This window comes from Vombatus ursinus, unplaced genomic scaffold, assembly GCF_900497805.2.
Source record: "Vombatus ursinus unplaced genomic scaffold, bare-nosed wombat genome assembly UNPS02014822.1, whole genome shotgun sequence".
NCBI classification, from domain to species: Eukaryota; Metazoa; Chordata; class Mammalia; order Diprotodontia; family Vombatidae; genus Vombatus; species Vombatus ursinus.
Genome location: NW_020954600.1, coordinates 12576084 through 12596769, shown reverse-complemented (window position 1 = coordinate 12596769; position 20686 = coordinate 12576084). Strand labels below are relative to the sequence as shown.

At 38.9% G+C, this 20686-nt stretch overlaps 1 protein-coding gene across 11 annotated transcripts in view; it reads left to right on the top strand.

Moving 5' to 3' along the window:
* Positions 1–20686, top strand: part of CD44 (CD44 molecule (Indian blood group)) — an 89826-nt gene that overhangs the window by 34854 nt on the left and 34286 nt on the right. For 8 of the 11 annotated variants that reach the window (XM_027837811.1, XM_027837810.1, XM_027837808.1 and 5 more), the window contains exons 2-6: positions 1354–1519; positions 6956–7089; positions 11990–12061; positions 13240–13470; positions 18019–18099. In XM_027837811.1, coding sequence (XP_027693612.1) covers positions 1354–1519; positions 6956–7089; positions 11990–12061; positions 13240–13470; positions 18019–18099 — 684 coding nt within the window. The remainder of the gene's footprint in view (positions 1–1353; positions 1520–6955; positions 7090–11989; positions 12062–13239; positions 13471–18018; positions 18100–20686) is intronic. The other 3 variants (XM_027837809.1, XM_027837817.1, XM_027837818.1) reach the window with 1 other exon arrangement.

Here is a 20686-nt window from a genome sequence, read left to right as displayed (position 1 = left end):
CTCTCTTTCCTCTCTTCTTTCTTTTCTTCTTTTCTCCCCTTTCTCCTTTCCTTTCTCTCTACCTACAGAGGCAGCTCTTCCCACTTTTATGTAAAAAGTTCTTCCTTGTGTTCAGTATAAGTTCACCTCTTTGCCCCATTGCTCCCCAGGTCTGGGGCCAAGAAGAACAAGTCTAATACATTTTTGATATGACATATATTCAAACCCGTGAAGACAGCTGTCATGTCCCACCCCACTCAAGTCTCTTCTCCAGCCTAAAAATCTCCTATTCTTTCAATAGGTCCTTAGAGGGCATGATTTTGAGAACCTTTATCAGCAAAGTCAAACAAAGGTCTTGTGAAGGGCAGCCCAGGGCTGCTTCTACTCCACAAAACAGCTAAGTGTTGGACATCACTCACTCAGAGGGTGGAAGAATGAGCTTGCTTTGTCTTAGGCGTTCCCAAAATCGAACTCCATGTGATGATGGTGTCTTTTAGGAGATGCTTGTGCTATAGCAGAAAGACAACCCAGCCAAGAATGTTCAAGCTATGGTTGAGTCTCACTATTACTGTGGGACACTGGGCAAAGCATTGTACCTTGCCAAACCCCTGTCTTCTCATCTTTAAAATGGGAATGATAATATTGGCTATTCCTCTCACTTGACACTCCATCTCTTTTCTTTTTGCTTGGTCCCACTTGTTGAAAATGCTATCACCTCAATCCATGTGCCTGTCTCACCTCTGCCTTGGGACCCCTCCTTTCTTTCAAAACTCAGATCAAGCTTTTACATGAAACCTTAGCTGATTCCCGCCCAGCTGCTCCCTCTCAAAACTGCCTTGTATTCATTTTGTATATATTCCGCATAACCTTTTATGTGTGCATATTATTTCTGTCATTAGAACGTAAGCTTCTTGAGGACAGGAACTGTTTCACTTTTGCCTTTGTATCTCTCTAGTAGTTAGCAGAGTACATGGCACATAGTGGGTGCTTATTATATTAGTAGGCACTTATCCCCGCTAATTATTGAAGTGTTTTGTAAACTTTTAAGCATTATAGAAATGTATTACATTTCCATATAAAGTATAAATTTCTATCTAAATTATATTATAAGTCAATAATGTAATATTATATACATTATATAATATATAATACCAATGATATATAATGTATCACTATTATATTAATATATGATTATAATATAATGATCATGTAATATATAACATATTGTATTATTATATATTATAAATTAATTTTACAAATTATAATTTTTAAGACTAAGTTACTTCTAATAGCCTGAGATTCTGTGGATTATTGTCCTTTAAATGGGACTAACCAATAAACTGACTTATTTTTCTTTCCCCTTTCAACCAACAGAACTGAATATTACCTGCAGGTATGCAGGGGTTTATCATGTTGAGAAAAACGGTCGATACAGTATTTCTCGAACCGAGGCTGCTGACCTTTGTAAGGCTTTTAATAGCACCCTCCCTACCCTGAAACAGATGGAACAAGCATTGAGCATCGGGTTCGAGACTTGCAGGTAATGATAATCATCACCATCATCATCATCAGCCTCATGTATTATTATACCCATTTCATAGATCCAAAAATTGAGCGTCAGAGAAGTGAGATTGGTTGTCTTAGCCACAGTTGCATATGGCTAGTAAATGGTGGAGGCAGGTCTTTGGAGTTTGAGATCTCCTTCCATTGCAAAGGGAGCAGGTTCCCTGAGGGAGAGGGGGTTAGTCATCAGAGGCTGGCTGTACAGCGGGGCTGTGGGGAGGTTGGGAGGGTCAGAATGACAGCTGAATGGGCAGTCTCTTGAAGACTCTGATCCACCTATTAATCTGTCAAAGTAAATTTGAAACTAGTATGACAACTAGAATTTAGTTGACTTAGTTTTCTGTGAATCATAGAGAGGGGAGCTCTGAAGAGGCCACCCAAGTCATCTGCTTGTATAATGCTGAAATGCTTCACCGGCTTTCTCCTGCTTTTGAAGAGGATACTGATAGAATTGGCTGGGCCACAAGAGAAGAAGTAGATAGCAGTGTTTTGAGATCAATATATGGTTTATACTCTAGGACTTGACATGTCAGGAACCATTTTTTTTCTTGTTTTGTCATTTTTTCTTTCTTGTTCTTCCTTTTTTTCTTTCATGCTTTTTGTTTTGTTTTGTTTAGAAGTGTGATTTAATTGATATCTAGAAGTTCCAGCTAGGTGGCACAGTGGACGGAGTGCTGGGCTTAGAGTCAGACACTTACTAGCTGTGTGACCCTGGGCAAATCCTTTAACCTTGTTTGCCTTAGTTTCCTCATATGTAAAATGAGCTGGAGAAGGAAATGACAAACCACTCCAGTATCTTTGCCAAGAAAACCAAATGTGGCAAGAGTCAGACACAAATGAAAGGATTGAACAACAAGAAGAACTTCCAGAGTGGAAATTCCCTCTATTGATTCTGATGGGCAACTCTTCTACAAAGTCTTAGGTAATTGCCTGGGGCAATGAGTGGTTAAGGATTTACTGATGGTCATACAGCTGGTAAGTGTCAGAGAATGGAACTGACCTCAGCTTTTCCTGACTCCAAAGCTGGATCTCTAACACTGTGTCCAGCTGCCTCTTTTTCTCATTTTGATGTACTCTCTGTTCCACTTATCAAATGGGCCTGTTTGCTGGTCTCCACTCATAACATGTCATCTCTTGCCTCCTTATCTTTGCCCACACTGCTGCCCCCTATCTCTGGAATGACCTTCTCACTTTTGCCTCAGTTTCCCTGGGTTTGTTCAAAGCATACCCGAGCCCAGGAACCACTTCCTACATGAAATCTTTCCTGCTTGCCCTAGGATTTAGAGCTCTTCTGATCCCAAAATGACATTGTTTTTGCCTTGTTTGTACTTTGAATGTACTTACCTGTGTGCATGTTTTATCTTTCCCCACCCCCAACTGCCTCATATAAACTCATTGAGGGAAGTGATGGTAATTTTTGAGTCAGTATTCCCTGTGCTGCATATTATGCTTGACAAATAGTAAGCATTTAATAAATGTTTATTGAATTGGACTCCTCCCTCCCTCCCTCCTTTCCTCTTTGCTTCCTTCCTTTCTTCTTTCTCTCCCTCCCTCCATCCCTCCCTCTATCCCTTTTTCCTTCCTTCCTCTATCTCTCCTCCCTCTCTTCCTTCCTTCCTTCCCTTGCCCTCTTCCTTCCTTCCTTTCTTTTCTTCTTTCTTCATCTCTTCCAATCTGGGAAGCAAAAACAAAACATCTATTACAAGTTGTTTTCCAAGATACTAAAAAACAAAAACAAAACTTTTCTTAGACATTAAAAAACAAACAAAAAAACTTGGTTTCTAAGTACCAAGAAGGGCCCCCAAAATACCCCCTTTTCCCCTCTCTCCTCCCATATACCTTCCCCCCCTCCCCAAAAGCCTACCTTGTGATTCTTCGAATCAACAAAAGAGCCTCATCCGTGTCTCTTTTTGTTCCTATGGACAGCAGTGCCCATTAACAGTTAGGGACCATGCTGACCACAAATGGAAAGTTCTTCATTTTCACTTGAAGGTTTCTATGTAATCTCCTCATCGCCTACTCTGCAGCTTCCGGCATTGGCCCACAGCTTCCCCTTCTCACACACACGCACACACACACACACACACACACACAAAACTCTCTCTCTCTCTCTCTCTGTCTCTCTCTCTCTCTGTCTCTCTCTCTCTCTCTCTCTCTCTCTCTCTCTCTCTCTGTCTCTCTCTCTTTCTGTCCCTTTCTCTGTCTCTCTCCAGAGATCACTGTGGAAACTTCATAAAGTCTCCATGACAGTCAGGCGCCTCCAACACCTGGTTACCAGATGACCACCTTGATTAGAGTCTGAGCTCTTAGCTACTTGAGTCACTTTCCCTCTCTGAGACTCACTTTCTTTACTGGTAAGAGAATGAGGTTGGATTAGATCCCTTCAAATTCAGAGTCAGAGGATCTGGATTGGAACTCTGACCCAGCCACTTACCACTTGTAGGACACTGTAAATTGAGAGGACAGGGCTGGACAGTTTCCAAAGTTCTTTTGACCTTTAAACACTTATGATTTCATCTGGATCCAAGACATTGAGCCCCCACCTACAGAATGGACTCTGGTTGCTTTCCAGTGGGGAAGGATGAGCAATTAGCAAACCTGCACAGGGGAATCTTATGGGTTTTAAACAGGGCCACCAGTAAGTGCTAGAAATCATGTCTGTTGAGGGACTTTCAAGTCTCTTATTGAAATAACAATCAGAGCAATAATATCTCCCAGTTACATAGTGTTTCCCAGGAAAAGTAACAAGCTCGTTATCTCACATGGGGCAGAAAAAGAGCAAAGATTCTGGCATCAGCAAATCTACATTCAGAACCCAGCTAGGCCATTTAGTGTCTGTGTGACCTTGGGGGCCTCAGTTTCCTCATCTGTAAAATAGAAGTTGGCCTAGATGGCCATGGATCTGTGATCTTTCCATTCTCACAATAACACTATGAAGCAAATAAGGCAAATTTATTGCCTTATTATTATTATTTCTATTATATCATTTCCATTTTGCAGCTGAGGAAAATGAGGCTAAGATACATTGAGACTGATCAAAGTTGGGATTCAGACCTAGGTCCAATGACTCCCAATGAAGTGCTGCAAGGGAAATTTGGGGTTCACACAAAGCAAGATGGCCCCCAAGTAGCAACCCATTGTTCATTTCGCCCACAATTGAGAGTTTAAGTTACGAAATCTATTCCCCTAGTTTCTGAATCAGATAGCGGCCACATGACAAATACCAGAGATAAACCTGAAGTCCCAACCTTCTATTGCCTGCCCCTCCCTGATAAATAGCAATTTTCAGGTATATAGAACTTATTACCACTTAATGTTCCCCACCCCACCAAACTGAGGAGACTTCAGGAAAACCAGTTGGTCCATTCAGATGAGGAATTAGTCATAAGCTCTCTAGTTGCAACAGACTGTTAATTAGTGCTGTGTGCTAAGACACTTGAAAACCTGTATAAATGCCAGTAGGTTTGGGGGTGGGGGCACAGTACCTGAGGCAGTTTAGCTTTTTGGCATGAAGTCGCTGGAATATGAGAGACATGATTTTAGCCAGGGTTGCATTTTAGAAATACTGCTGATTATGAAGCTTTTTTTTTCTTTCCCTAGCTCAATTCAATTCAATTGGATTCAGTCAGCAACCATTTATCAAGTATTTACTATATGTGCTAGCAAAAGCAACAATGACAACATCAAAGACCTGCCCTTAAGAAACTTACATTCTAATTCCATTCAGTGCAATAGACACTTATCAATCTCTTTTATGTAAGAGAGGCAGCGTGTCCTCTGTAAAGAGCATTGGACTCGGAGGTGGGAAAACCGGATTTAAAGTCACATCTCTATCAAAGAGTGAGTGTGTGATCTTGGGTAACTCACTTGATGCCCTAGGGAACTCTCTAAGACCATTCATTAAAGAATGATTTAGTATATGTATTGTATTTATTTTGGATATTCTTATGTGTATGTAGTGACTTCTCATATAGAATGTAAGCTGCTTGAAGGCAGGGATGGGGTAATTTTTTTTCCCTCCCCATCTCTAGTGTCTAGGCTGCACTTGGCACTTAGAAGATGCTTAACAAATACTTGTTAATTAATTGATTGATTGAAGCAGTTTCTTTACAGGAAGTTCCCTCTACTTTTGAAGTCACCTTTCATCCCTGTCTCTGCCTCCACCCCACAAAGTGGAGGGCACTAGGCTAAGTGACAGGGATAGAAAGACAAAAAGGAAACAGAGCCCACTCTCAAAGAGGTTTCATTAGACTAGGGCAGCATTTGCTTATTATCAGACCACATCTCATTTGTTGTTTTGTGGTCAACAAGTCTTAGGCCAGAGAGTTGGAAGGGGTCTTAGAGGCCATTTAGTTCAACTGTCTCATTTTACAGATGAGGAAACTGAGTCCCAGAGAAGACAAGTGACTTGTCTGTTCTCAACACAGATAGTAGTAGATGTAATATTAAACAGAGAAGTGTTTCTGATTCAGTTTCCACTCCCCTTCCCTTACTAACTTTGAACATATTCAGCTTAGGAATAGAACTAAAAGATACACCCCCCCCTCCACTTTCACTGTCATACAAGTTCTCTTCTTGGGAGGCATTGAAGAAAAATGTTTTGTTCTTCCCTTCCCTTCTCCCTTCCCTTCCCTTCCATTTCCTTTTTTTAAGTAGTCAATTAGTCAAAAAATATTTATTAAGTGCCACAATGTGTCATACACTGTGCTGAGGAAAACAAAAAGAAAGTAGTCTCTGTCCTCAAGGAGCTTACATTCTATTGAGTTTGGAATACAGAAGATCTTCTTGTCTCTGAATATGTAACTTCTTCTCATTTCTGTAGTTGTTTATTTCTATTTAACCAGTACTCCAATTTTCCAATAGATCTATGGCCTTTTTAGTGTAGGCATTTCCTTTAGCAGGGCAAAGTACAATCCATGTGTGCCTGCCTGTCCTATGTGACTGGTCCATGTCCTTACATAAATTTGCCACCAGGTTTCCACCTAATGTACTGGGTGCTTTCCTTATATACTCTCAATATTGCATAGATACCATGGAGTGCATAATCAACCCTCTGCTATCCCTTCTTCTCTCTACATGACTGCCTATCCTTTTTCTAGTCATACATTTACCTAATTCTCTCCTTTATTCTATTTCTTCCATGTAATTCCTTATTTAGAATGTGTTGTAACATGCTCACACTCAGCTTGATCCCCTCGGAAATGTTTTAGGCTTAATTTAAATAAAGGAATATAGAATAAGTAAAGAATTGGGTCCAGCAAAAATTATTGAGAATATTCAAACCGTTGGGTTGGGAAAGGTACAAAGAAAAATTCAAAATGGTCCCAGACCTCATGTAACTTATGGATCTTGAGTTATTCCATGACTTACCATGATAGTCCTAGCAGGTTGATAAGTCCCTCTTCTTCTACAGGTATGGATTCATAGATGGACATGTTGTTATCCCACGAAAGACGCCCAGGTTTCTCTGTGCAGCAAATAACACTGGGGTATATATCCTTCCCTCAAATATGTCTCAATATGACACCTACTGCTTCAATGCCTCAGGTAGGTTGGCATTTATTTCCATTGCATTGTTTGTCATTTGAATGAAATAAATTGATACCATAGCTTAGAGAAGCCTTACCTTGGTACAAAGTAGGGATGAAGAAAGCACCTGATAATGTGTTAGAGGTGAGAGGTCTAGACAAATCATTAATTGAATTAGAGTGGTGTAAGTCAATAGTCATAAAAAAACTACCATATACATGGCACTGTATGGAACATATGGTAGTTATACAAAATTCAATAATTTAATTCTGCAAACCTTTATTAAGCACTACTATGTACTATGATATGACATCAAAAATCAAAAGCCCCTGACCTCTAGGAGCTTACATTCTATAGGGTGGGGGGAGATAGAGATAAGTACATATAAAATATATGACATATTATATATAATATTTTATAACATATTATATATCATACATATTCATTACTTATATTACATGTAACACATATTATATAACATATATTACATGTGGTAATTATATGTTATAGAACATAATATAGGTAATATATTATATGTAATGTTTGTCATATATTATGTTAATATTTGGTATGTTATATAACATATTCTATATTACATATACTATATACATTTAAACCAGGACCCTGGCGCTCTTTGTATACATATAAATATATACATTGTAATTTATATTATACATAAATTGTATATATGTTATATGTATATATGTATGTATATTTTTATATATTTCAAAAAGGAGTGAGCACAGGTACCTGGAGGGAAGGGCTAGGCAGATGAGCAGATCAGGAAAGGACTTGGTAAGTGTTATCTGTTCTGTATTTTGAAGTAAGGTAGGAGTTTACTTTTCAGGTGTCTGGTTTGGTGTGGTAGAGATAGCCAGAGAGAGAGAGAGAGAGAGAGAGAGAGAGAGAGAGAGAGAGCTCAGTCTTCACTGTCTGCTTTCTCAAGGTCTCTGTGAAGGGTCACTGAATAAAGCAGCAGCCTCTCTTTGCCCTAATTCTCTCCAGTCCAGCAATGCTCATTAAGTAGAAAGAAAGCCTGGCTAATGAGGTTCCATTATTGGAGAAGGGAGGGCAAACCTAACTGAATGTCTTTTGGGGTTATCATCCTCACTGGCATGCACGCTGCCTTGGACCCAAGGAATGCTAAAAACACATCAAACATTCTTTAGAATAGAAATTGGAACACCAAGTATTAGTCTCTCAGTTTGGGGAAATGATCTGCGCTTGCTCTTCCCTTGGTTTTAATGTTTTTGATGTCATATCAGGATATAATGATCCCTGAAGGAAGTTGAGGGAAGCTTCCAGTCCAAGTCTGAACTGGGCTGAAATCCAGTTGGGAATTAGAGGCAATGGGCATGGGGGCTGCTTTCGCCAAGTCCCAGTAGTGAATGAGAAGGCAAGTTCGAAGGCTAAATTTATGATGTAGTCAGAGCCAGGGTCCTGGTTTGAATGTATCATTGGTCAGAACTAATACAGCACGTTGTACTTTTATCAAATACTGATTGAGCAGAGAAGGAAACTCAGACGTATTAGGGTAAATGAGTCAATGAAAGTCGTGCAGCTAGCAAGTGTCAGAGACTGGATATGAGCCTGGGTCTTCTCTGTATAAGAGCCCCCTAGTCATTTCACCAGCCTACCTTCACAGGGAAGGGAAGGAATGGAATGAGCTTTTACATAGCACCTACCACGCACCAGGTACTGTGAACTTTCCGAATATTATCTCATTCAATACTTATAACAACCCTATGAAGCAGGTATTGTGATTGTCCTTATTTTACAGTTGAAGAAACTAAGGCAAACAGAGGTTAAGTGACTTGAGGTCACATAGCTAGTATGTGTCTGAGGCTAGATTTGAACGCAGGTCTTCCTGACTCCGGGCCCAATGTTGTATCCATGACACTATCGAGCTGCCTAGATGAGAATCTTATCTGGTTCTAAATCTGTGGTCCTATGATTTTATCTTTGTTATTCTCCGATTTAATTATTTTTACAGCAGTCAAGGTAATGTCTGGATATGTTTTTTTTGGGGGTGGTCAGGGCTGGACCTATAATTTCATAAGATCGTTTTTGTTATTGTTGTCCAGTCATTTTAGTTATGTCCAACTCTTTATGACCCCCATGGGGTTTTCTTGACAAAGATATTGGAATGGGTTTGCCATTTCCTTCTCCAGCTCATTTTACAGATGAGGAAACTGAGGCAAGGAGGATGAAATGACTTTCCCAGGGTCACACAGCTCATATGTGTCTCAGGCCAGATTTGAACTCAGGAAGGTGAGTCTTGCTGATTCCAGGACCAGCACTCTAGCCACTGTGCCCCCTAGGAGCCCTCATAGGATCATAGGACCACAAATTGAAAGTTGGGAGGCATCTCAGAGGCTTATAGGGAGCTCCCAGGGAAAAAATTCTCTGCTCCAATATAGAGGATCAGCTGTTCTGCAATTTGCAATCTCAGTGAGGTTGTCACCTTCCACACGGATAGGGTACATGCATGGGACCATTGGGTTTTTTGTTTGTTTTTAGCTAAATGATCACCTTTATGTTAGATGAAAGGCCTCTCCTCTTAAGAAATCCTTGTGTGGCAGCACGGTGGTTGCCTTCATTTATTGTATTTGCTAAGGTAATAATGGCCCCTTTCTCTCCTCCAAGTGGACAAAAACCAAATCTATAAAGTGATTCGTGATAATAACAATAGCTGCCATTTACAGATAGCACTTTCAGGTTTACAATGTATTTTCCCAATGGCAGCCCTGAAGGAGGGAGACCAAATGGGATTCTCCCCATCCTAAAGATGAGAAATTCTTCTTCTTAACAATTTCTTTTGTATGAATTTCCAGACTGTGGCCTTTCCTTTGAGCTGATGCAAATCAATCAATCAGACAATTAACAAGCATTTATTAATTGTCTTCCATGAGCCAGGCAATAAGGATGCAATGACAAAAATGAAGATCTCTGATTTTAAGTATCTTAAATTCTAAAGGATCTTGTGGAACATACAGAATAGGTTATTGAATATGTATATTTATAAATAAAAATCATTTATTAACTGCCTACTATATACAAAACACTGTGTTAGGTCCTGGGGATACAAAGATAACAATTAAGTGGTCCTTGCCCTCCCAGAACTTATGTTCTATCAAGGGAGATTTATGAAATATGTATAAAACAAACATCACATAATTTTTTGAGGGGAAGGTATAAGAATGTCAATTAACCAGTTCACTAACAAGTGTTTGTTAAGGGTCTACTATATGCTAAGGACTGTGGTAAGGTGTGGGAATAGAAAGGCAAAATTGAAACAATCTCTGCCCTCAAGGAGCTTACATTCTAATAACAAGGCAAATGAATTAAGTAGAAGATTAGTCATCTTATGCCTTCCCTGGAAAATGAGAAGGAAACTCCAGAAGAACAGGGGGAAAGAGAATTGAGCTTTAAAATGTTAGTCTTTCCAACTATGATGCTGAGGATTGATGATTAAGAATGAATACTACTTACCTCTTGATGGAAAAGTGATGGACTCAAGATGCAGAAAGAGATTTTTGGGGGACATTTTTGGACATGGACTATGTAGGGTTTTTTTTGCTTGCCTATGCTAATTGTTAGAAGGATTCTGTTTGTCTTAACAGTCAGAGAGGATACTGTGAGAAGGAAAAAGGGGAATAGGAATAAGAATCTCACCCTCCCTCCCCAAAAGAGAAGAGAACAGAAGCAAGACCGGGAGGAACTATGACAAACAGGAAAGCTTTGAAAATTACCTAGTGAATTTCCTGTACACTTATAAAAAGAAAAGCACTATAAAATAAAAATCCAAGGTTTCAGATACAATCCTCTCCTGTTCTACAATGTATAAGGAGAGGCTTGTTTTATTTGGAATTTGTGAGGTTCAGAGTAAAAAACACATAAAAGGAAAATGAACAAAAATAATTAGTCCTTGATGTCTAACCCATGGAGCTAACCCGTGCTGTAAAGTCCCACGTTTTGTTGACAGGACACTTAGAAATGGTCAAGATATCAGCTAAACACAAAGATTTGTTGACTCATGGTACTGGAAGGAACCACAATTAGGCATGAGACAATCAATCAACAACCGATAAAGCCAGGAGAAAAAATCCATCTGGATCTAATCTCCATAACAGCACCAAAGAAGATAATGACTCACCACATTTTCATAGAGAAATACAAGCGCTCATCAGCCTTTAGATGGCCATTAAGAATTCTTAGCTGATGTGATCTTCTTCTTCAGTATTCATGGATCTTCCCACTTCATTTGACGAAAGGGATGTGAGATTCTGGAAATTGAGTTGGAATCTCTGACTCTATTTGAATTGCCGCTGCAGTTTCAATTTAACCTATAAATTATGCTCATTTTCATCCTATTTCTATCCCTGCAAAAGAATTTAGGCAAAATATTCTGTTTCATAAGATGTTTGATGCTGTGTGCCTGTGCTTGTGACCACTCGGGAGGTAGAGCATCCTGGTAAACGAGTGATGACAATGGACTTTGAGATCTATGGCAGAAGTACAACACCAGGCAATTTCCTCTCCTGGGAAATGTCCAGAGGAGATTTCCCTGGCAGGGTTGGATCCCACTAGTTCTGCTTCTTACTCCCTATGTGACCTTGAGAAAGTCTCTTCACCTCTCTTAGCCTCACTTTTTTTTTAAAAAATCTATATAATAGGGTTGGCTAACTGGATGATTTCTAAGATCTGTTCCATTTCTAAGATCCCAACTGAGGTAGAGAGGGAAGGGTAGATGGTTGGAAAGGCCAGGTTTGAATGGTGTTGGGAAGAGCAGGGAGATCACCAAATTCCAAAAAAAAAAAAAGAATAAGGCATTGTCTTAGTTAATTTAAAAAAATGGGACTAGTTCTTGACTCATTTCAATGAAATTGACCATTTGCATTGTTCTCCTTCCTCACAGCCCCATTGGACAAAGAAGACTGCTCATATGTCACAGACATACCAAGTGTATTTGAAGGACAAATCACCATAGGTACCTTTCCCTTCGGACTTTTATCTTCTGTTCTTGTTACAAGGGTAGGATGTGGGGTGGGAGTGGAAATCAAAAGTGCTGCCTGTTTTCAGTACTGTGTCAAAAGAACAGGGCCAGTTCAGAGGCAACGGTCCACTGTGCTCCCGCTGTTTTTTTTTTTTTTTGTCTCTCTACACGGACTTTGTACTGACCTGAATCGTCTTAATTGGGGAAGGATTCTGTTAGAATCCCTACCAGGACTTGGATGGGGGTTGGGGGAACCAACTCTGATATTCGATCTCTGGAACTTGAACCCAGGTTCTTCCTGACTCTGAGGTTGGCTGTCTCTAAGCAATTACTTAGAGTGCATATGTATATGTGTATGTATGTGTATGTGGACAGATACATAGATATGTGCATGTATATATAGATACATGTATGTGTATATGTATATATATGTGTGTGTGCACATGCATGTGTATACACATATACATATGCATAGCGCATATATGTCCATAAATCAATATGCATGCACATGTGGCTAATGTGTATTTATAGATATACCCAATAAATGCATATTCATATGCATGCTAATTTATGCATGTGTGTATATACACATGACATACAATGTAATGTATATTACATATACACATGCTTGTGTGTATATATACACATATATATTTATACACACATTTATGTAAAGGCGATATTTCATAATAGAACAGGAAGGAATATTTACCAGTTCTGCTTCTGATACTTACTAGTTGTGTGAACAAGTAACATTAACATGTGTTTTTCTAAGATAACTCCATAGGATGCTTATTATGTCAAGAATGGATTACAGTCCCTTTGCTGGAAGGAATTTGTACATAGGGAGTTCCTTACTCTGACAAAATCACTGGCTGTGTAGATAGATGTTCATGTTATATATGAATATATTTCTATGTATACATAAATATATACATGCATATGTATGTATGTATACATAAAAAACTACAAAAAATACACACAATATCTTTGGGGTCCAAACAGTTACTTTTGGTCCATTTAGGTATGATTCCGAGTCACATAGTGAATGTAGCCTCTCTCCCAGTGTCTGTATTTGATGAGAATGCACTCATTACTTAAAACTTTTCCCAGTGCTTGGGTAATCACAGGGGTGAATCTGAAGCCCTGATGGTACTTTTCCTTTCCTTCAGGCATTGTAAACCCTGATGGAACCCGCTATACGAAGAAAGGAGAATATCGGACAAATCCTGAAGATATCAACCCCAGTTTCACTCCAGAGGATGATGGGAGCAGTGGGTCTGCAGGAGAGAGGAGCACCATGGGCGGTTCCACCATCATTCAGACAACATACGATGATGTAACGCCTACTTCCTCCAAAGACCTCATCACTGAGCACTATGAAAACTTTCCTGCTGTCACCAGTAAGGAGAACACATTTCCATTTTCACAAGTCAGAAAAGCCCCAAGCTTGCTAGTTCCTGGGTAGTTCTTCCAATCCTTCTTAAACCAGGGACCATCATTAGGAGAGACAAAGCATCTTTGTTATAAATACTCTTCCTCCCTCTCTAGCTCCTCCTGCCAAGATATAGCCTCGCTATATACCCAAGGTTTCAGGATTTGGGTTTGTAAGTGGGAAATACAACATGTGGACCAAAAAAGGAAATATGGTAGACCTCATATACACAGTTACACATAAACAGATGTTCATAATTGTTCAACACTTTCTTCCCTTTTCCCCCCTTTCATGACCAGAATATATCATAGAATCTCACAGTTGGAAGGAACATCAGAGGTCATCTACATGTTGTATTTGCCTAGTAGAATGTAAATGCCTTGAAGGCATCTTGTAATTGGTGCCAGCACAGAGCCAACACATAGCTGATTATCAACATGGAGTTGATAATTAATGTATGTAGGTTGGGTTGTATTAAACTGGGTGTAGTCCAATCTAACTAAATAAGAGTCTCCTTTATAATATCCCTGGCAAGTGGTCATCCAGCTTCTGGTGGAAAACCTCCCATGATGAAAGACCTTCCTTCCTTTGGGAAGGCAAGGATTGGAAGGGAAGGAAGCAGTCCTTCACCCAGTCTTGGCTCATGGTTTCCTCCTCTTCAGCTCCATACTGGTTCTGATTGCTTATATTATTCTCTGGCACTGCAAGAGAGAAGATAAGCAGATGCCATCTTGGGGTTTTGTCTCTTGGTGTTTTGTGTTGGTGGGGAAATGTTTATCTCTTTCTTTTGTTTTCTTTCCTTCTCTTCATTTGGTCATTTGGTTGAGTTATTTTCTTAAAAAGGAAATATTTGATCTTAAGAGTATCTTTCTTTGGGCATTGTGTGGTGGGGTTTTTCCTCTTTACTCATGCAATGTCTTTTTGCATGACAGTAGTAGTTGGAGTTCTAAAGCTGTAGGTTGGGCCAAAGAAGATGATAGAGACTTAATGGTATATGTATTCTTGTGGCAGGGGCTTTTTCTGCTCTCTTTGACTCTAACAAATCAGACAGTAGCAATAGCACTGTCTTTGCATTCATATTCATCTTATGAATGATTTTCTGGGGTTCAAATTTGGTTCTGCTCTGACTCGGGATGCGGTCAACTTTTCTATCAAGAGAAATTCCCCATGAATGCATCCTACTGCTGACGGCCAAGTTGTTCCAACTCTTCCATGTTTCCCAGCATGTTTTAGTCTTCTTGAAAATTTACACCTCTTCAGTTCCATTCCAAAGGATGATGAATCTACTAAGAGTTGTACTGCTGACAAAAGAAAAATAGCAAAACAAGTTCTCCAGTGGGCAGCATACAATTTCCAGGGCTCTCAATTTCTTAACCCATTTGGAGGTCTCAAATCATTAAGATCACAGGATTTACAGATGGAAATGGACCCTAATGATAATTTCATTTTACAGATGAGGAAACTGAGGCATAGAGAGGAGCATATGACTTTTCTAAATCTACATAGACCATGAGTAGGAAATCAATCAATCCATGAGCATTTATTTAAGTGACACTGTCCTAGGCACAAAGATACAAAGACAAAAAAAATGAAAGTCCCTGCTTTTGTGTTACAAACTCTAATATCAACACCAGAATTTGAACCTAGGTCCTCTGACTTCAAATCTCCTGTGGATTTGAATTCTTCACTTTCCACCACATGGTCATTATGCTTTGCCAGCTACTTTCTTTGCTAATACTATCAAAATGAGACAATAAGTGACCTCAGTCTCAAACACACAGAGTTAGATTACTGTAAATGTGTTCCCCTCACACACTACAATCCTGGTAAAATATTTACTGTGGGGATTAAGCCAAAATAAAGGCCAAACTAATAACACATGCTTAATGGTAAACATTAGGTCTATAGTTTAGCAAAGGAGAGGCAGTAGGATTTATTACCCAATCCTAGCCACGTAGGGATGACTTGGCTTCCCAACTCAAGCTTTTCTATCCTTGAGAGAAAAGCAGAAGGAAAAAGGGATGAAGGTTGCTTAGAAACAGATGAATAGTCGCAAAAATGAAACATCATAAAATATATCTTTAAAACCTCCCAAATGTGGGTAAGCTTTGGGCAGAATTCCTTGATCTTCCTGTAAACAGGTCAGCGGAATGATGGCTCAGTAGCTGAAGATAAGAGAGGTGGATTACTAAGATTGGGAAGAACCAGGAGTGACTATCACTGAAATGAATTGGGAGGCAGAAGCTCTGGATTTAAATCTCAGCTCTGCCTTTTTATAATCTGTGTCCTTTGGCCAATTCATTTCATTTCTGTGTGGGTTTTAGTTTCCTCAGCTGTAATATTAAGGGTGGACTAAATGAACTCCAAGATCCCTTTAACTCTGACATTTAGCTTTATCGAGGATCCAGAAATGTAACTTAAGAGAGACCCTTTCATACATAGAAGAGTTGTGAAGTTGAGTAGTTAGTCAATAAAGTTATTAAATGCCTACTATGTGCCCCATATTGTGCTAAGCTCTAGGGATACAGAGAAAGGTATAAAGCAGACCCTGCCCTTGAGAACTCACAAACTAATAGGGTAAAACATGTAAGCAAATGTGTGCAAACTACTATATATAGGATAAACTAGAGATAATTAACAGAGGACAGCCACTAGAATTCAGAAGGGTAGAAAAATCTCTTCATTAGCTGTAGTATAAACTCTCAATGAAATCCTACTTTTTGTCAGTGTGGAGATATTCCCAGTGCTTAAGGCTTTTGGAAATTTTTATTTTTTAGAGCTTGGATAAAAGGAGCATAGTACAGGTAGCTAGGTAGTACAGTGGATAGAGCACCAGGCTTGGAGTCAGGAAGACCTGAGTTCAAATCTGGCCTCAGGAATTTACTGGCTATGTGGCCCTAGGCAAGTCACATTATCTCTATGCCTCAGTTTCCTCATCTGTATAGCAGGGGTAATAATAGTATCTCCTCCCAGGGTTGTTGTGAAGGTAAAATAAGAAAACATATGTAAAATACTTTGCCAATTTTAAAGTGCTATAAAAATGCTAGCCATTATTATAATTATTATAGTCTATGGTTTACAAAGCCCTTTTCTTTTCTTGTTGCATCTGACCCTCACGACAAACCTGTAAGACGACCAGGGCAGGCATGATTGTCCATATTTCCACAGAGGAGGAAATTGAGGTTCAGAGTGGCAAGGTCATTTGCCGAAAACTGAACTGTTAGCAAATGCCAGAATTCAGGTCATCTGAATTCAAATCCAGGGCCCTTTCTACAATACCCTGACTGCCTCCCCCAGCTTGCTTGTTTCGTGGTCTTCTTTTGGTTTATTCCTGATGTGCTGTTGGGTGAGGGCCATGGTGACTTGGCAGTGGATAACAGCTGCAGTATGTGATGGATTGGGGAGATGCTAGATTGTTTCAACAGTGGAATCTTGAAGGGTATCATGCATATTCTTTTTTTTTTCCTTGGCTATCGTGTTGGCTCCCTGGCATGAATGAACTTGGCAACTGGAGTTTTTCCTGTCTAAATGTTGATCGTTTTTTCTTGGGGGGGGGGTATTATTTCTAGTGTCTTCCCTCTGCCTAATCTGGGTTTCTGTCCTTTAATTCCTCCAGCTCCCCATTATACCCCCTTCCCAATTGAATTCAATGGCAATCTAAAAATGTCCAAACTCTTCTCTAGCTTGAACACAGATTTCTATGATTTCAGTAACTGCATTCACAATCCTGAAAGACCACACCATTGCTTGTGAAGGGAACATTTTGTCTGTGCTTCATTCTAAGCATACTTATTGGTGATAAATGCTGAAGCCACATATAGAAGATGAAGAAAGTAATACTATGGATCATTGAAGAAGACTTTCCATGAATTTGATAATCACTTCTAATAGAATGTATATCCCGTTAAAACACAATGATAAATATGAGACTAATTGTGAATGAGCACTAAATAATTTCAAGGATACCCTAGCTTCAACCTTCATCATAGCCAATGAAGATACTACTCACACGGGGCATAAAATGCTAGTACCAGTACTTCCTGGCTCAAGTATGGGGTGGTAAAAGAAAGATGCAGATCTGTACCTAAGAATTACCTTGGAGAAAAATGATTTCTAGTGGTCCAAGTCAATGTTGAAGTTCAGCAAGTTGAATTGCTGAATGTCACCATTTCAGCTACATAGCACTAAACAAAGGAGCCTAGGAAACCCAGTTTTGCCATACATCATTACTTGATCCTATGCTGAATTCTTTGTAAGGGGATGTTAACTTACGTTGATCAATCTTTACTCTAAGATGTTCATTTGGGAGGAAAAATAACTAGGTTTTCTGTTCAGGAAGTTTTTAAGAGGCCACTGATGGGGCTTGTCTATGCTCTGTCTTTTCCAGTCTCCATCATGATAAAGAAGTAGACTTTTTATAGAGAATGAATATTATGTAGAGAAAGAACTCTACCTCCCTAGTGGGACCCTACTAAATAACTTTTCTGTAACTGATTTATCACCCTTGTGCATTCAGAGATTCATTCCACTCCTGAAACAACACCTCAGCCGCAGCATAATGCAATGCATATCTGGTTTGCTCGTTCACCAACTTATAGTAAGTATCTTTCAACAGCCAAGTCAGGTAACAAGTCATGCATGATTTTATCAGTAGTTCTTATGGAGGTCAGATGAAAGAAAATAGATACGTGTAGTCTATGTCTAAGCTTCCACTTAATGACTCTTTAACTTTCCTGGTGAGAAAAGGGCCTGGTCCCTTTCTCATATGGCAACCCTCAATTCTTACTAATGGAGATGATTATAAGTTCACCTAGAGTCTTTTTTTTTTCTTTTCGCTTAAGGTAGTAGCCCATATATAATGGGAAGGAGGTTATTTTCATTCAGAAGTTTATGGTCATGAGGTTCCTTTGGAATAGAAGATCCTATATCTGGTTACACCCAGAAGATGTAATCCTGAAACATTTTTCATCTGCTTTCTCCCAAGCAAGTTAGATTCATGAAAAAGGTAGTTCTATATCATGAAACTGGTAGAGAATGGCTTATTCTCCTACATCTTTATAAGCAATTTCATTCTGAAGTATAGTGACTTGATTTATTAAACCACCTTTATATCTCTATAAATATGCCTACTATTTAGGAAACACATAGAGCAGATGAGATATCTGAAAGACTAAATGGAATGTGGCAAAATGAGGGAATAAGAATAACTTAGCTTATTCAATTTCATCAAAGCAAGTGCCATTTGTTAGAGTGTATTATCACTCTATTAGCAGAGAAGTATCAAGAGAGGGATGGATGTAGTGTAAAAAGCATGATGCATGAAAAAAATGTTTGTAAAGAGCGTCTTTTAGGGCAAAATGTGCACTGAAAACTTGCTTTCTGGCTTGCTCCTTCATGGGCCTTTCTAGGGTTTCCTTGGTAATGGAAATGAATAACCTAAATAATTATCCTTTGGGATTTTAAGGACTTTATGACTGTTTTAGCTTTTCTGTTGGGTTTTGGTCTTATTCTGTCTTCTGATGGTCTGCTTCTTTGGGGTCAACAAGCTATCGAAATGGCTTCAAAGAAAGACAGCTCCAGTATACTCCTTAATTGATGGATCCTTAAAGGATCCTTCCTTCTGATCTTGTCAATGAGCCAGTCATGTCATTAACCTTTGCTTAGCATTCCTTCTTGGTGTTCTCCTCCCTGAAATAAGAATTCTAATGACTCACCATACAATCACAGTACTAACTTAAAAATGATAATTTTTAAAAGAGAATTTTGACTCTGTCGAGTGTTTTTTCAGCATCTTTTATTTCTACCCATCTTTGTCTACCTGAAATTCTGTGTTTGGGTTATCTGGCTGAAAATGTTACCTATATCTTGATATCTAGAATAATGCTATTGGATATTAGTAGATGACATTGAATGGTTTTAAATCCAATGATGGTCATGCAAAATAATCTATAGGTTTCTGGGTTTTCTTTTCTCTTCTCTACAATCTATAAAAAGTGTAAAGGATTATCTTGAATCATTAAAAGAAGAAAAGTCTGAACACAAAAAAGCTGTTCTCTGGGAAGTAGCAAGTAATGATTTCACCATTGATTCAACCACCTTTATAACAGCCTTGACTAGCACCGGTGGTACAATCCAGGAGACAACAGCAATGAAAGAAGAAGATTCTGACTGGTTCTGGCCTCCAAAACCTGAGAGATAGCTGGGATGGACAGCTGGGGATGGGCTCGGAAGATCTTTCTTCGTAGACTTTTTTACGAGTCTCATTGGTTGTCTTTGGTTTTTGGTGATCTTGGCAAAGGCTCTTCTCCTTCTGGGTCTCAAGAGGCTCTAAAAGGCTGAAGAAAAGATCACCGAATCACTGATGGGGAGCAGGAGGTGTCCTGAGGAGAGTTTTATAATATTACTAAGCGTAGTTAGGCTCTGTCTTCTATCTTTAAAAGAATTAAAATAGTATGAAAAGAGGCCCTAATAGAAAGTAATTGTACAGACTGATAAAAGAGAAATCTTTCTTCATAATAGATGTGATTTTTAAAGTTGTCTTTACTTTTATAAGGCATCCTTTGTAATACTATGAGACTTTAGACTAATAGATTGTTCATGTTTCCTTTAAGACATCATATTTTTGGAAATTTGGGGGTGGGGTGGGGTGGGTATCCTTAATTCCTAAGTGATCTGTTGCAAACTTGACAAAAAAAACTGAAAAAAATATATCCCAACCAATGGATAATAAATATAATTATCTTCACAATGAGCATTTACTTGAGCTTCCATATGTATGGTCAGGCTGATGAGATCAGAGCTGCATCTACAAAGCTGCTTTCATATTGAGTGATGATTTTTAATAGTAGAAGCATTTCACAAGGTGTCGTGTTAGGTATTGCATGATATTTCTTCCCCAAAGAAATGTATACAGAGAAAGTTATCTATCAGTCACAGATCTAAAATGTGCTTTTAATTTATACATTTGGAACAACAATTCTTGAAACTTTCCCCAATTTCATTGGAAAGATTCTTGTTTGGTTCTAAAAATGTTGCTTTCTCTGACTTTTGGGTGGCCAATATTTGCAAGTGAATCATAGGGGGAAATAATAATATGAGGTTCTAAAATGAATTTAAAAAACCCCATATCTATCTATCTATCTATCTATCTATCTATCTATCTATCTATCTATCTATCTATCTAT